Below are 17,283 nucleotides of genomic sequence, written 5' to 3' on the forward strand. Positions count from 1 at the left end.
TCACGCAGTACAGCAGCGGACATCAAGAAATAAATAAAATACTGTAAAAACATTGGCATATCCTTAAACTGGATGAGGGCCTGAAAGATATCATTTAAAAAAAAGCAAAGAATCTGAAACAAGATCTTACAAAAAGCTTAATTTCAACAAAATCAGAAACAGTGGAGGATTCTTGAACTGTCTCAATTGTCTAGCTTGTAAAATCGTCAAACAAAAACAATCAAAATCCAAGAAAGAATTTAAATCTAATCAAATTGAAAAGAAATATAGCATAAAAGAAACAATAACCTATGAAACTGAAGGCCTAGTATACCTATTAGAATGCCCATGTGGGCTTTAATATATTGGTAAAAAACTAAGAGAAAACTAAAAATTGAGAGAGCACATATATAACATCAAAAAAGGCCTCCAGACACATAGGGCCAAATGTAATAGGGTGAGAGTTTCAGAAAGTGAGAGATTTTGGGAGAGTTTTCCCATGTTTTTTTAAAGCAGCAATCAATTACATGGCAAAATCAACATGGTTTTGCAGTGTAATTGATTGCTACTTTAAAAAAAAGGGGGAAATCTCTCCTAAAATCTCTCACTTCCTGAAACTCTCACCCTATTACATTTGGCCCATAGGGTGAGATTTAATAGGATGAGAGATTCAATAAGTGAGAGATTTGGGAAGAAATCTCCAGTTTTTTTAAAGCGGCAATCATTTACACTGCAAAAACAGTTACATTTTGCAGTGTAAATGATTGCCGCTTTAAAAAAAACTGGAGATTTCTTCCCAAATCTCTCACTTTCTGATTATCTCATCCTATTAAATCTCACCCCAAGTATCATCCTTACTTAAAAATGAGTCAAAGTGGATCTTCTATCTAAGAACCATACACCCTCAAGGTTTAAATATAGATTTTGATCTAAAAAGTTTGCTAAAAAATATATTTTTTCCAATCTGGTGACATTTATAGAATATATACACTTTTAATTCTACACTTTTCTCTCCTTTTTCCTTTCTTTCCTTTTCCTTTTTTTTAAATTTGCAATACCATATTATCTATATACTATTGGACAGCAACATATGCTTGCCTCCAATTTTTTATACTACTTCCTGCAGCTGGTACTGTGTTTATCAATAAAGTTCTAAGAAATTTCCTGCATAGAGTGAGAAAACCATTGAATTTATCCATGATTCAGTGCCCCAGGCATGAAATGCATTAGAGGAGAATAGCAGCAAGGCCTCAAGTCCAAGCCGCCAGAGAATAGCAGTTCGGAAGCACGATCTCTGAATCCGGAAGTTGCCGATTGGGACTCCAGAGTGTGAGCAGTGTGAGAAGCCGCTACAAACAAGACCTCAACTAATAGTAAGGGAAAGATAGATCTTGTATGCGCACTCCAGTCTCTCTACACATAAGCCAAAGGTTTGGAACGGAATTCTGCACTTATACTCTAAAAGAGCTGAAACATTGTTTATTACCAAATCTCTGTTTAATTTTTTGGTATTGCAATACTTTATTTTCATTTTTATTTTTACCTCTTATATACCTTCTTTTTAGAGCACTTGTTTTTTATAATTAACAAATTATTTTTCTGTAACATAGCTCCCAAACAACATCCCATCTAGGGGCAGCTCAAAATGCAATTTTATCTATTGAAGTATAATGACTTGTATTGAACCTTTGACTAATGTCTTAAAACATCTTACCTAACAGCATAGGAGGAAGATCAGGGCTGATGGAAGACAACACAAGCAGGTTTACTTGTAAAGGCAAACTGATTCACCACTTTATGAGCACCAGCACCTTTACTGAATACACTGTGGTGTCTGATATCTGTGTTGTCAAAGTAGATGATCGTGCTCCAAATGAAGTTTGCCTGATTGGCTGTGGATTTGCTACTGGATACGGCGCTGCATTAAATAGTGCTAAGGTAATAAACTAATACTGTGAAACAAGCAATGTATAGTTATTAATATACAGATAGTAACAGATGTTTTATATATTTAAATTTATATTGATTGTGTTTTTAATTTAATCTGGTTAAAAAGTTGTATTTAATTACAAGACTAACTACTGTATTGCTATTACTTACTATTACTATATTCCTATTGCTATTCTCCTTTTGTTCTTTTTACCCTTGCAAGGAGTTCATCATACTATTTAATATGCCAAATATATATGTCCCCATTTAACTATAATTATGGCAGTATCTGGTCCCTGGGTCGACAATGTCTATGTCGACACCTTAGAATGGTTGACATACCTGAGGTTGACAATGACAAAAGGTCGACACCAGCTTAATGTATACATGGGCATAATAGGGCACCTGAAGCATGGAGAGCACAGCGAGCCATGAGAGTCACACGCAGTACACTTTTACGGTGTCCATGTCGCCACAGATACCAAAAAAAAAGAAAAATTTGTGTCATCCTTTTGTATGTTGACCATGTGCATGTCGATCTGTCAATGTCATCCTATGGTATGTCAACCTTGTCACTGTCGACCATTAGTGGTTAACTTAGTGACTGTCGACCTAGACATTTCTGACGACAACCCTTGACATCATCTAGAGCAGCTCCAAGTGATATGCTAATAGTAAAAAAAAACACATCTGGCCATAAAGATACCATATCACATTTCCTGATAAGGTGCCTCAAGCAAGTATGGCATAAGATATCCGTTCTTCATAGAACTCTACAGAACACTACTTTGTGTCACCTTATCATGACTTGTGATACCTTGTATGGAGAGGTTTTGTATTACACCAAACCACGCAAATGTCCAGCTAAAGGGATGACTAAATGAGTACACATCTGTATATGAAGAATGTTTCTGTTTTTTTAATTAATAAGGTCTACTGTAATTATGCATATGTATTAATTAATTAGCAAGTACATGTCATGTCTCCAATAACCTAATACTTGGGTTTTGGATCATACAATTTTGGGAAAAATTTGCATACAATGATAAGAGACCTTGGAAATGGCACACAACTGTAACTACAAGATTCATTTGTCACAAAACGGCGCTGCTCAGTGCTCCCCAGCTGTGCTTTAACTCACCTGTGCACTCTGGGGTGCAGCCTGTCAACTGCTTATGTCTTGCACTGTCTGCCTCTGTGCTGACCATTCCATGGTCCAGTGTCCATTGTCACCACGGCAGCAGTTCCCTTCAAAACCAGCCATGATGCCTGTGTGTGTGTGTGTTGTGGGGGGGGGGGGGGGGCTCCAATATTTATCTTGTCTCTGGGCAACTGGGGCGAAGTTACGCAACTGATATAAGGTAACATGTATATAGGTATAGGGTATAATTCAAGTGCACAATCTGGAACCTGATCCCTAGAGAAGGAGGTGGTGCCCACTGGGGGTTTGCCCTGAGCCCCAGTGATACAGTCCAACCTGCAAAGTCATGACAGATAAACAGACTCACTGATAGGACAATACAAATAAACAAGTTTCAGTGAGAGAGCGACAAACTGACAGCACTGGAAAACAGGTCAGACATACAAACTGATATTTCTAGAATGGAGGCTTACAGGTCATACAGACACACTGATAACATACAGACAGTGCTCACCTTCTTTCCCCAGTGATCATGCATCTACAGGTTCTCTCCTCCCTGAGCAGGGGTGTAACTCCCAGAGGCAATGGAGCTGCCTGCCTCCGTGTTCCAAGCCCTAAAGGGGCACCTGCAAGCAAAGCTTCTCGGCACCCTAGGCGAACCTTCAACCTATTGACACCCACCAACTGAACACTGCCGCCAATATCCACTCTCCAGACCCACAAGTGAAAGCGTGGAAGTGGCAACTTAGAAATTCCACAGCCACCATTAAGTACAACAAGGATATCTTCCGCATAGGCATCCTTCATTTTTTTTATATGCACCTGTGGCACCCCAGGCAGCTGCCTACTTTTAGAGCCGGACCTGCCTGCATCCAGTACATAGCAGAACCTGTGTGGTTCACAGTGGGATCCAAGTGTTACTGCAGTTCTTCCAATGGAGCTTTGTGGTGCACCTGCTGCAGAGTTATTTGGCTCAGTCCCTGGAGCCTTACAAACACCTGGTATAGGGGGTAGGACTGCTCCTGCTGGTTACCTCTCAGTCTGTGCTGCAGCCATCAACAGTGCACCCGCCGCTACTTCTAGACTGTGAGATGGGGTGGTGATTCACGCTGCAAACATATGAATCTTGTGAGTCTTGTGCTGGCTACTCTTGATGATGTAGAGGGACACACACTCAGCATACTGTTGATCTGTTCTACTGCTTCCTGTACTAGTCCCACCCCTTAACTCTCCACACACATCTTCAGCTCCTACATAACAGTATACAATATGTTTCATCACCCAGCAGCGTTCTGGGTAACAAGAATCCCCCTATGTGTGTGTGTTTGTACATTAGAACTGTAAAAAAGATAAAACAAAACATGAGGAAAATAGGTCAACTAGATTCATTTAGTGTCTATAGATTTAGTAAATGAGATAGCTCAGACAAGATGCAGTATGGAATACTAATTGATACTAATTACAATTCATTTGACATATATCTACCAACTTCTATTTCCTCAGGTGACCCCTGGCTCTACCTGTGCTGTATTTGGCTTGGGAGGTGTAGGTTTCTCAGCAATAATTGGCTGCAAAGCTGCCGGAGCCAAGCGCATTATTGGAGTAGGGACTCATAAAGATAAATATCCAAAAGCCATTGAACTTGGAGCCACAGAGTGCATAAATCCAAAGGACTACGAGAAGCCTATTCAGGAAGTCATTTGTGCGATGACTAACGGAGGAGTGGATTATGCCATAGAATGTGCTGGGCGTATTGAAACTATGGTAAGAGATAAATTTGAAAGCAATTCAAGCTGATGCTGAGTTTTAATGCACGTGTGCCAAAAAATGAAGACGGCAAATACATTTGTGCAAATAGGCATAGTAGAACAAATGCCAAGATGTGTGCAAGTCTGCACTAGTAGTATTTACTGTACAATATGCTAGGTCTAAAGCAGCCATAAATCAGCAGGGGTTCCAAGGGGAATCGGATTGGGACACTTACTCTGTACTGTGGGCATGTCCTGCAAAAGAGACAAGACCACGACCTTGAAAGTCCCAATATCCCACTTCCAAACTACAGGTAGTAACCACACAAGTTACTATACAGTACTTTTAGAATGGAGGCTTGCAGGTCATACAGACACACTGACAGGACATACAGACAGTGCTCACCCTCTTTCCCACCTCTTGTACCGAAGCTTAAAATTTTATATAATATGACAGCCCTCTATATCAGATACACCCATTATTATATATTATGTATTATTATACACCCATTTTGTAGACATTTGCTTTGATAAAGAAATTTGCACTTGCTAGTAGGTTTAAATAAAGCACTAGAAATAAAACCACTGTAACACAGTGCACTTATCAGCTCCCGATGTGAATGTACAATCAGCTAATCAATTGCCGCAACCGAGTGCTAGTCTTCTTTTTCATCATCCTTGTGTGCACAGCAGATGTTATACCAGGTGCTGATAGATATATATGAAGCATCCGGCAGAGAAAGCTGTGCAGGAATCCAGCAAGTGTGATCAGTTAATGTGAGTCTGATGGATACACAAGCTGATCACAATTTAAAAAACAAAAGTACTCTACCAAATGACCAGTGATTGGTGCTCCAGTAAATGATGCTGGTCACCGTAGCTCCTTCCTTTTCCTGTGCTCCCTGTTGCAGTAAAGTGATGCTGCAAAGTGTCAGCTTACTTTACAGCACAGGAGGTCACAGCAGCAGAGATCCCCGATGACTGGTAGCCTCCAGCTGTTCTGATGACTGATCCCCAGTGTAGGTGAGTATAACCAGGGTTGGGGGGGTTGTCGTTAGAGGGAGAGGGTGCCGGCGGTGGTGGCAGCATTGATGGTTGCACATGAGCAACCTTTAAAATAATGCATTAGAGTTCGCAGGGACAGAGCTTACTCACAAGCTCTGGGGTATGGGTAAAAACTGGACTCAGACAAGGCCACGGAATGCCGGACTGGACATCAAACTCTGCATTCCGGAGATTGTAGTGTCCGGGGGGGTGTCCTATGGGGGTGGGGCTGCCTGTTACAGCTGTCACCAGGGAGAGGAGGAGGGGGAGAATAAAGCCTCCATGTATGGTCCGGGCATGTTGCAAAAAAGGTCTGGACCATACAGGGAGGCTGTAATCTCACCTTCCCCATGTCCCGGGTAAAGACAATCACAGGCATACCCCCGGACAAGACACTCCCCGGACGGGACACCCCCGGTCCGGACACCACAAGTTCTGGAATGCAGAGTTTGATGTACAGTCCGATGTTCCGGGATGTTGTCCGGGTCCGGTTTTTAATTAGTCCCCAAGCTCTGTTCCTGCATACGATAATTGATACATCTTTGCAATATACTTAATTATATCATTACAAATTGGGCCAATATTATAACAGCAAATGTGCATGTGAGGATGGAGATGCTGATAAGTTGGCCACTAAGGGGTAAATTCTGGTTCACTCGCAAAGGCAAATTCCTTCTCAAATGGATAAAACCATGTGCACTGCAGGTGGCTCAGATGTAACATGTACAGAGAGAGTTAGATATGGGTGAGGTATTTTGTTTCTGTGCAGGGAAAATACTGACTGCTTTATTTTAAACTGCAATATAGATCTCACTTTGCAGTAAAACCCCACCCAAATCGAATTCTCTCTGCACATGTTACATCTGCCCCACCTGCAGTGCACATGGTGTTGTCCATTTGAAAAGGAATTTGCCTTTGCAAGTGAACCAGAATAAGGGCCTAAGTTTAGAATTAGAACTGACTTTCCTTTAGCACTAGCTCAGATCTTGCTAAAACTTTGAGTACCAAGGACCTCTTTGCTGTATAAAACAGAAGGGTGAGCTATTTAATATAGCTTGTGGTGCTGTAGTAAGACACAGTATATGCTGCAATGTTATATGATCATGTGTGCGCACTCATTTGACACATGCAGGCACCCACTGAGCATCAAACAGCAAAAATACCAAATATGTATGAGGGTTTACAAAGCCACAAACTCCTCAAATTCCTGGCTTGAAAACTAGAAGTGAGTATCCTTTTTTAATAAATGTCACTCTGTTAGCTGCTTTCATATTTTTGTTCTGCTAAAACCCTCTTTAAATGGACGGGAGTGGTCTATTTTAGAGCCGAAAATCTGTTCCACCTTATTTCTTAAAAAGCTGTGCGAATGCCTTTGAAACAGTGATTTGCTGCCTGTTGTGCATTCTTGTTTTGGGAGGGAAAGGCTATTGCAGGCATGTCCAAACTTTGGCCCTACAGCTGTTGTGAAACTACAAGTCCCATCATGCCTTGCTACAGTTTTGCTATTAGGGAATGCTAAAACTATGGTAAGTCATGCTGGGATGTGTAGTTTCACAACAGCCGAAGGGCCATAGTTTGGACATTGGCCTGGTCTATGGACTCTTTATTTGCTGTGCTATTATGCTCGCATTGTAAATGGAATATTTTGCCCACTTTTTTTGTGCACCATTATAATGCATTAATATAAAAATCTAAAACAAAAAAATCATACAATAAATAATAAAAAATAGAAAGTCAACCAATTCCAATGGATTACCAATGTCATAGGTAGATCTGCACAACATTTTAATGAACTACAGTAGTAAGCCCGCTCAAAGCAAAAGCTGTCAAAGCTAGTATGCTCCCTTCTGTGTTTGTGCATGTGTGAGAAAGAGATGTAGTTTCACTCTCTGCCAGCAGATGGCAGTGTATAGAGTGATGTGTTATCTGTAACTATTGCAGCACATAGCAGAAAGTACTGTACAGTCTAGTCTTGGATTATAAACAAACTAATAATGATTGTGAAAATACAAAGTCTTGTGAAAAAAAAAAATTGTGTTGGTACTACCTAGAAAAGTTATTGATGTTAAAACTTAAAATAATATTATTATGAGCCCAAAATGAATAAAAAAGAAAAATACACCTGAGTATTTGTAATGAAAGGTATGGCCCTTTCTCTACATATTTGCCCTCTTATTCTTAATATTTAATATCTGTGCCCCCTATCCCTTACATGCATGATATTACAAATAGAATAATATAATGCTAAAACAACAATTTTATTTGGCTATTTTCAGAAATCTGCACTTGAATCCACTTACTGTGGTAGTGGGGTCACTGTGGTGCTTGGTGTGACATCTCAAACCGAAAACCTTTCATTTCTTCCCATATTGCTCATCACAGGTCGTACATTGAAAGGATCTGCCTTTGGAGGTCTGTGTTTTCCATTTATTTATCTTTTTTGTTTTTTTTTATTCAGATTAAATTGAACCAGACTGAGCACTATTGTACTTGGTCACACATTTACATTTGCACAATAGTATTTGGAATAATAATTCATTTTTTTAAAAGGTGATTATGTTTATGTATGAGATTTAGGGGCTGATTCAGGATTACTCGATCCGAATTTGGCCGTGCCCTGAGGGTCGGGTTTGTGCCTGTGCATGCACATTTCTGGGCCGTTCACTGTGGGGAGGGAGGGCTGTGAGCGGACACCGGGTCGGAGCAGGGGAACGCCTAATCTTTTATGGACATCCCCATGAAAACATTGGGCATTCCCCAGGGAACGCAGGGGGGGTGATGCCTTCTCAGGGCGGGCGGCTGACTTTAGTTTAGACTGACTTATATTTCCTAAGGGAGGAGAAATGTTTGGCGACCATCTAATGATTTCTCCCGCTAGCGGACACATGCGAGGGGATGTGTTAGCGAACATGTCCCTTTGCACGGCATCGAAGGGATTGGGGCACAGGGGTGGGATCAGCCTTTCAGTGGGGCGGTGTTAAAGTGCTCGCTAAGCAGTGGTCGTTTTCTTAATTAGGCCCTTACTTTGATATACTGTGTGGGTGTGTTCTACCTCACAATCTATCATTATCAATATGTGCTGTTGGGGGGAACACTTCTCATTCCATTATTTACCTTTAAAGGGTATATTTACTAAAGCTTAAAAAAAATGTGTAAAGTGGTACTCTAAGCAACCAATCAGATTATGGCCCTTATTCAGATCTGATCGCAGTACAAATGTGTTCTCAAAATGGGCAAAACCATGTGAACTGCAGATGGGGCCATATGTAACATGTGCAGAGAGAGTTATATTTGGGTGGGGTGTGGTCAACTTGAAACTGAAATCTAAATTGCAGTGTTAAAATAATGCAGCCAGTATTTACCCTGCACAGAAACAAAATAACTCACACAAATCTAACTCTCTCTATACATGTTACATCTGCCCAACCTGCAGTGCACATGGTTTTGCCCATTTTGAGAACAAATTTGTACTGCAATCAGATTTGAATAAGGGCCCATGTCTATTATTTTCTAGGTAGCAATAGAGAAAAGATAGCTATAATCTGATTGGGTGCTATGGGCTACTTTTCACTTTTAGAAGCTTTAGTAAAGGTATTCCTTGTGGCACTTGGATTCCCTATACTCCCTTCTTTTAAACCATATTACGTACAACCCAGGTTGCCAAATTAACATTATAAGCAGTACACAGATCACTTTACCACAGGATCAGTACACTTAGGGGGTTATTCTGATTCACTCAGAAAGACACAATCACTCTTTAATGGACAAAACCATGTGCACTACAGGTGGGGCTGATGTAACATGTGCAGAGAGTTAGATTTTGGTGGGGGGTGTACTTCAAACTGATATCTATATGCAGTGTAAATATAAAGCAGCCAGTATTTACCCTGCACAGAAACAATACAACACCAAAATCTAACTCTCTGTGCACATGATACACCAGCCCCACCTGCAGTGCACATGGTTTTGTCCATTAGAGAGTGATTGTACCTTTCCGGGTGTATCAGAAAAAAACCCTACAGTATTCTCTGCATTTTATGGGCTCAACAATCAAATAAGCCAGTAGTTACATCACAGGCTGCCCAGAGATGCCTGCCAATGCAAATGCCACCTTTGTATGTAAGCTCTTGCTGGCAGAGGCCACCTTGCTCTTGCGCTATTCAAACCAGCTATGTTCCAAGTCTTTTGGCTTAAATTCCATTCAGATGCTTACCTTGTATATAGGCTTATTGAGTGCCAAACTGAATTTCCTCCCTGCGTCTTACTGCCACATGCATGCCCTACAGCAGGGGTTCTTAAACTCGGTCCTTAGGACTCCACACAGGTCACATATTGCAGGTCACCCAGCAGGTGCACAGGTGCATTCATTACTCATTGACACATTTTAAAAGATCAATGGTGGAGCTAATTATTTCACTGGTTCACTGATTCTGTGAGGAGACCTGAAAAACATGCACTGTGTGAGGTCTACAGGATTATGGTTGCTATCTACTGCATATTCTTTGTATGGTTCTGCAGAAACTTTCTGGTACATTTAAAAATAGAAGATAATAGTAAGATGCAAAGTTGTGCATACACAAAGATGCTCCTGTTTTATGATAAGGTGCTCATACACAGTACAATTTGGTCCGATTTCACCCAATCTCGTCCCAGATCAGATGTGTTTGACATCCCATCTGACCCAATTTGTGGTTCCGTGCGCATTGGGTCAGACCATGAAGATTGAACCACCGGCTCAAAAAAATCTATTGGATTGGACGCATCAGTGGCATATCATGGGTGCTTTTTAGCACCCATGATGTATTGGGTCAGATTCCGTAGGTGTGTGCCAGAGGTGAAGCATCGCTGGCACACACCTATGTGCAGGGGCGGACATCGGTGATGCCTGTCTTCTGAAGGCAATGGCATCCCAACTGCCTTCAGAAGACCGGCGCCGGAACATCGGAAACTTTAGGATTCCAATGCCGGAATACCGCCAGACGGCGGTGAGTATGCGGGGCAGGTTAGGATCAGATAGTTAACATTTGGTAGAGCGCTAAATGAAATAAAAATGAGTGACACCTGAAAAGTAAACGGTTTAATAAAATGTTTACACTCCTTATGGAGGATTTGTAGAGATCAGGCCAGAGAGAGGCAGGTTCAGGGGGGAGGGTTAGAGTTGGGCTGCTAGAAGGGAAGGTATGTGTTACCTTTAGATATCCATCCAGAAAAGAACTGTTTACAAAAAAATAATAATAATAACATAACACTGTTTTTTACCAGGATATACCGGTGAAGATATCCCAAAGTTGGTAACAGATTACATGAATAAAAAAATCAATATTGATTATTTGGTGAGCAATAAACTGCCATTGGAAAAAATCAATGATGCCTTTGACCTGCTCCACAAAGGGATTGGGTATGTACTGTATTTATGTTAAAAAAAATAGCAGTTAAACATTTTTGTCATAAATATTTCACATAGTACAAATTCAAGTTTTGAAATAACTCTTTCCATTAAAGGTTTTATACATAATGTTAAAATGTTTCAAAATGCATTAAAACAAAATGACGGAAAATAGTTTATTAAAATCAGAGGACAAAAAGAAATGTAAAACCAAAAGTACATTTTTAGTAATTCGTTTGTGTAACCATCAGTAACTAGATATTCGTAGGTCCCATAGCAAAAGTTTTTAAGCGCGCCCTAGTTAGCAACTGACGGTGACACATGTATGTAAAACATATTACTTAGGGCCATATTCAATGAGAAAAATTTGCCGAGTTTGTGCTATTTTCGCGTTGGAAGGAGCATTTTGCTCTCCAAAAGTGAACCACCCTATTCAATGATATATTTTCGCCGTCTTTTTAAGTGATTTTCGCCGTGTCTCTCTGTGTAGCAATTCTCCATCTTTTCATGGAGAACTGGAATGTGAACTTTTAAACTTTTAATTTTGGTGTCAAAAAATCAGGATTTTTTTTCTGTGAAGGGGCATGTTATTTTTATTCATGTGCTTATAGCACATGAATATATATTTAATAAAAAAATATATATTTTTTAATTTTTTTTTTTTTTTTACACAGAGCAGCCAGCAGGGGGCCGGAGCTCTCGAGCCGTTAATTAGGGGGGGGGCAGCTTGTGCTGCCTGGGTCCCGGGGAGCCCTCCTCCCCTCCACATATGTTCTGGGGCAGCCAGGGAGACTTTAATCTCCCTGGCTGCCACCGTCCCCCGGCTCCCTGCCAGCTGCCTGACGCGGACGCTCGTCCGCTGCAGGGGTTAAGACTCGCCGCGAGTGGTGGCGAGTCTTAACCACATTGAATAGTGGGAGCAGGAGTGGCAGTGAGCCCTCCGGAACAGGGCGAGTGCATGGCGAGTGAAAAAATCTCTCGCCATGCACGGCGAATTTTTCTCATTGAATATGGCCCTTAGACCAGGCATTCCCAACTATGGTCCTCAAGGCACACCAACAGTGCAGGTTTTAGTGATACCCAGGCTTCAGCACAGATGGATTAATAAGAAGCACTCAGGTACTAATTAGGTCACCTGTGCTCAAGCCTAGATATCACTTAAACCTGTACTGTTGGTGTGCCTTGAGGACCGTGGTTGGGAAAGCCTGACTTAGACAGTAAAGATGGGCCCACTTCAGCACTGGGCCTCATAGCAGCTGCACCCTTTGCACCTATGGTAGTTACGCCCTTGCCATTTTCGTCAGGGACATTAGTTTTTATTTAGTGTTACAGTACATACATTCTAAACCATGCTTGCCTACTATCCTGGCATTATGTGGGGATTCTATTAGGTACAAAAATGCTCTGGGGCAGGTGTATTAAGTCTGGTAAAGTGAGAGAAGTGGTGATGAAGTGGTGATTAAGTGGAAGGTGATAACACACCAGCCAATCAGCTATGTTAGAAAAGGACAGTTAGGAGTTGATTGGCTGGTGTGTTATCACCTTCCACTTTAATACTTTACCAGGCTTCATACATCTGCCCCTTCTGTTTCTGGACTTCATGAAGCCACACCAACTGCCATTGAGTCCCCAACAGATGTTTGGTAGCATATGAGATAGCAGTTGGTTTCACTCTCCTATTTGAATTTTGGACAGCACTGTAGTCCCAACTGTAACTGGTAAGGAAGCCCAGGAACAGAGCATTTTATACCTAATGGAATGGCTCATATTGGAAGGTATGGAATTATATCATCCTGGATCAGTCATGATGGAAATGCATTACATCATGGGTTCATAGTGACATGTTTCAAGGCACCTTGTCCTTTGTTCCTCTCACCTGGATTTCTCTCTGTTCAGATCTTCTTGAGTTTATTTGTAAAATGAGATAATTGTGGTCTAGAAGCAATTTCTGTAATCATGCTATATATTTCCAGATCTCTAGAAACCCTAGACTGTAAATGTTTGTGTATGTATGTATATATAATGTAAACAATGGAGACAGAACAAGCACTTGGTAGTGTGATAATTAGTTCTAGTAATATATAATCTGCATACCAGATATATTTGTACTTACGGGGTGATCCTAGTTTGATAGGTCCCTGGCATATTCATACCGGGGACCAATGTTTTGCCTCTGAGCATGAGTACATGTGCAGGGCTGCTGTGCAGATGCCTTTGATGTTTGTATGGGGACGCCCTGTATTCTCTGGGCATTTACCAAAAAAACGGTGGGTGCCCCAGGAAAACGCTGGATGTCCCCATGTGAACACAGATGGGCAGCTGCCTGCCTGGGGTGGGCCGCTGATGTCTCAGTACATCCACCGGATGCCGCAAATAAAAGTCAATACTGATTTATATTTGCAAACCATCAAATGATTTGCCCAATACGCTCGCCTGAGAATGTATGTTTATGCAAAACATCAAATTCACACAGCGGCGGGGGGAATTTACGCTGCTTAGCGAGTCAACCAGAATCAGACCCTTAATGCACATAAAAGAACTCCGGTTTCTCTCATCCAGCATATAGAGACCTCCTATCTCAGTCAGAGGATCTATATATCAGCTTGTACTGATGTTCCTGGACCTCATAATAAAAAATGGTACTTCCTCATCTTTGCGGCCACCGCTTACGTCAGGTACATTAGCCGCTACGTGAACCGCGATTGTCACCTTGCGGGCTCGCTTTGCTCACCACGCTTTGCTTGCCACAACTTTACTAAAGGTAATAGATGGTGGTGTGGACAAAGGAGGGCGGCTCGCCGTATGCTATGTAAGTTCCGTAGTGTAAGAGGTGGCCGCAAAGATGAGGAAGAACCTAAAATATATAGCTCCATAATGCAGTAAATACATTAAGTCTACTAATTTGGAGCATTTATTTATAAATACATACAATTAAAGAGCCAAAAGAAAGAGTGGGGTATTCAATCCCGGGCGGTATTTCCACCAGGTGAAAATGTTGTCATTTTCTGACAAAATCTATTCAATGTCAGGTCCATTTTGCAGAGTGTCGGAATAGATTGCGACAGTCAGAAGCTTTTGGATCATCGAAAATATGCGCCAATAGTTGAAAACGGCCGCAGATTCAACATTCCTGCAGTCTTTTTGCCAATGCAAAGTTGAATTTGAGTGGAGTTCCGGTCCAAAATATCCGGGATTGAAATTGGACTCCAAATTATTGGGGTGGTGTGATGTTGTCAAAGTTTCCCTTGGGGAAAGTCAGGGCCGAAACTAGGGTTTCTGGTGCCCGGGGCAAGACATACATTTAGTGCCCCCCCCCCCCCCCCCAATTTTTTTTTATATATATATATATATATATATATATATCAGTAATAGGGTGGTGGTACTAGCGCTGTAAGGACACTCCTCCCCCAATATTCAACTGATTAATGTGGGTTAATTCCACGTATTTTTTAGCACAAGTCCTCTTTTTTTAGAGTGGCAGCTCCTCTCCTTTTGGCTCCTATTCCCAGGAACCCAACGGTTTAAATCTGAAAAAAATGTGAGATAGGCGCCTCCTTTGTGCAGTATGTTACTGAATGATCTGAATCCCTTCACCACTTAGTGTAGAGAACACCCCAAAGATTAAAGGTGTACCTAAACCACTATGTTATGAGCTTGATTTGCAAATTCCCTCAGATGTCAGGAACCCTTGATTATACTCCAGAGATTCTTCCCTTGGTCAAATGGCCACATGTATAGATAGAAACATAAGAACAACACTAGCGTAATATTGCTACAACAAATTTATTTACGCTACACAATGACAATAAATGCCCGTACAATGTTTAAAAAGCAAAAGAGCTTATCTGATACAGTTGCAGTGGAATCCAATCGTCCCCACTGGTCACCAGTGGGGACGATTGGAATTTGCAAATCGAGCTCATAACATAGTGGTTTAGGACCACTACAGACGGTACACCTTTAATCTTTGGGGTGTTCTCTACACTAAGTGGTGAAGGGATTCAGATCATTCAGTAACATACTGCACAAAGGAGGCGCCTATCTCACATTTTTTTTAGATATATATATATATATATATATAATTTTTTTTTATTTTTTTTTTCAGAAGCAGGCACACATTTGGCATTTGGTTTTGCACAGAAAGAAAAACATTAATCAGAAGCCACTTATGTGTGCTTATAGACAGCAAAAGGGGGACATCAAGCAGGGACAGTGCGCGCCGAAGGCGCGCGGTAAAAATTTAGGGCATTTTTTTTGGGGGGGGGAGTGGTGTGGTCACATAGTAGTATCAATTCACATTATAGAACACACCGTAATGCCCAGTACACATTAAACAGAAGCCATTTATGTGTGCTTATAGACAGCAAAAGGGGGACATTAAGCAGGGACAGTGCGCGTCGAAGGTGCGCGGTAAAAATTTAGGGCATTTTTTTTGGGGGGGGGGGAGTGGTGTGGTCACATAGTAGTATCAATTCACATTATAGAACACACCGTAATGCCCAGTACACATTACACCACAAACCGTAATGCCCAGAGCACATTACACCACAAACCGTAATGCCCAGAGCACATTACACCACAAACCGTAATGCCCAGAGCACATTACACCACAAACCGTAATGCCCAGAGCACATTACACCACAAACCGTAATGCCAAGAGCACATTACACCACAAACCATAATGCCCAGAGCACATTACACCACAAACCGTAATGCCCAAAGCACATTACACCACAAACCGTAATGCCCAGTACACATTATACCAAACACTGTGATGCCCATTATACATAATGACACACCGTAATGCTCATTACATATGCCACACACGCTAATGCCCATTTCGCATAATATTACACACTGTAATGCCCCTTTTACATAATATTACATGCTGTAATGCCCATTACACATAATGCCACTGACCGTAATGCCCACTACACATAATATCACATGCCGTAATGCCCATTACAATTTATAGCACACACCGTAATGCCCATTACACATTTTTATTTGGGTAAAAGGTGTCACACACACACACATAAGGGGAAGAGGGGATCAGACACCAGGGAAATTGGGGAAGATAGGGTCACAGACACAGAAGAAGGGGGTTACAGGGGACAAGGATTCACACATGGGGGAAGGGAGTACAGGGGGGTCAATCCCTGGGCACTCACCAATTTGTTGGGGGAGCTGCAGGGTATCCAGGTAGCCAGTGGATCCAGGGACAGGGCGAAGGGGGTGCCTACTGCAGGAGGAGGGAGATGTAGTTGAGGAGACAGGCAGGGCAGGTCAGTTGAGGAGACAGGCAGGGCTGAGGAGACAGGCAGGGCAGGTCCAGACTCCAGCCCCAGCGCGTATCGCTGGGCGCACTTTGTTCATCACAGACACTAGAGGTCAAGCGCACCTCTAGTGTCTGTCTGTTTCATGGCGGCGGCCATCTTTGATGTGGCCGCGGCGCCGCAGACATAGATCTATGTCTGCGGCGATAGCTCTCCTCTGCTGCCGCTGCTCACTAGCGCCCCCCGCCTCCAGCGCCCGGTGCGCGTGACCCCCCAGCCCCCCCCCCTAGTTACGGCCCTGGGAAAGTAGAGTTCAATACAGGGCCAGCAATTTCTAAGATTAGAAAGAAGTAGTTCAAGTAAAGGAGGTACTGTATGTTTCCATGCCTACATGTTTTCAAACTAAGGAAATGTTAAGCACTCAGGTTATTCTCATACTGTATAAATAAATTGTATTCTTAATATTTTGATTTTACAATTTATAACAATTTTTCATTCTCACTTGTTTCAGAGTTCGGAATATTGTGATATTGTAATCTCTTTGCCAGAAGATATACTGCATTCTTTGAGTGGAATCCTCTATTTTAGTTTGCTTCAAATCCTGCATGAAATTTACTGAATCAAGTTGTATAAGAAGATTTACTGTAATTGTAGTTATACACTGAATAAAACCAAATCTGCTTAGCGTAAACAATTTCTTATGTTCTATCATACAGCTAATAGAACACAAGAACATTTAGATTTAACTTCTACAGAAATAAAGCAGCAATTATAGCAATT

At 41.7% G+C, this 17,283-nt stretch overlaps 1 protein-coding gene across 1 annotated transcript in view; it reads left to right on the forward strand.

Moving 5' to 3' along the window:
* LOC146026916 (NADP-dependent alcohol dehydrogenase-like) overlaps positions 1–17,283 on the forward strand; it is a 32,880-nt gene extending 15,597 nt beyond the window's left edge. Inside the window, exons 5-9 of the mRNA XM_083157966.1 lie at positions 1,701–1,917; positions 4,553–4,813; positions 8,118–8,253; positions 11,104–11,239; positions 17,015–17,283. Of these exons, the coding sequence (XP_083014092.1) occupies positions 1,701–1,917; positions 4,553–4,813; positions 8,118–8,253; positions 11,104–11,239; positions 17,015–17,039 (775 nt within the window). The 3' untranslated portion in view covers positions 17,040–17,283. The remainder of the gene's footprint in view (positions 1–1,700; positions 1,918–4,552; positions 4,814–8,117; positions 8,254–11,103; positions 11,240–17,014) is intronic.

The sequence above is a fragment of the Crinia signifera genome, chromosome 1 (genome assembly GCF_055691185.1).
Source record: "Crinia signifera chromosome 1, ASM5569118v1, whole genome shotgun sequence".
Lineage (NCBI taxonomy): Eukaryota > Metazoa > Chordata > Amphibia > Anura > Myobatrachidae > Crinia > Crinia signifera.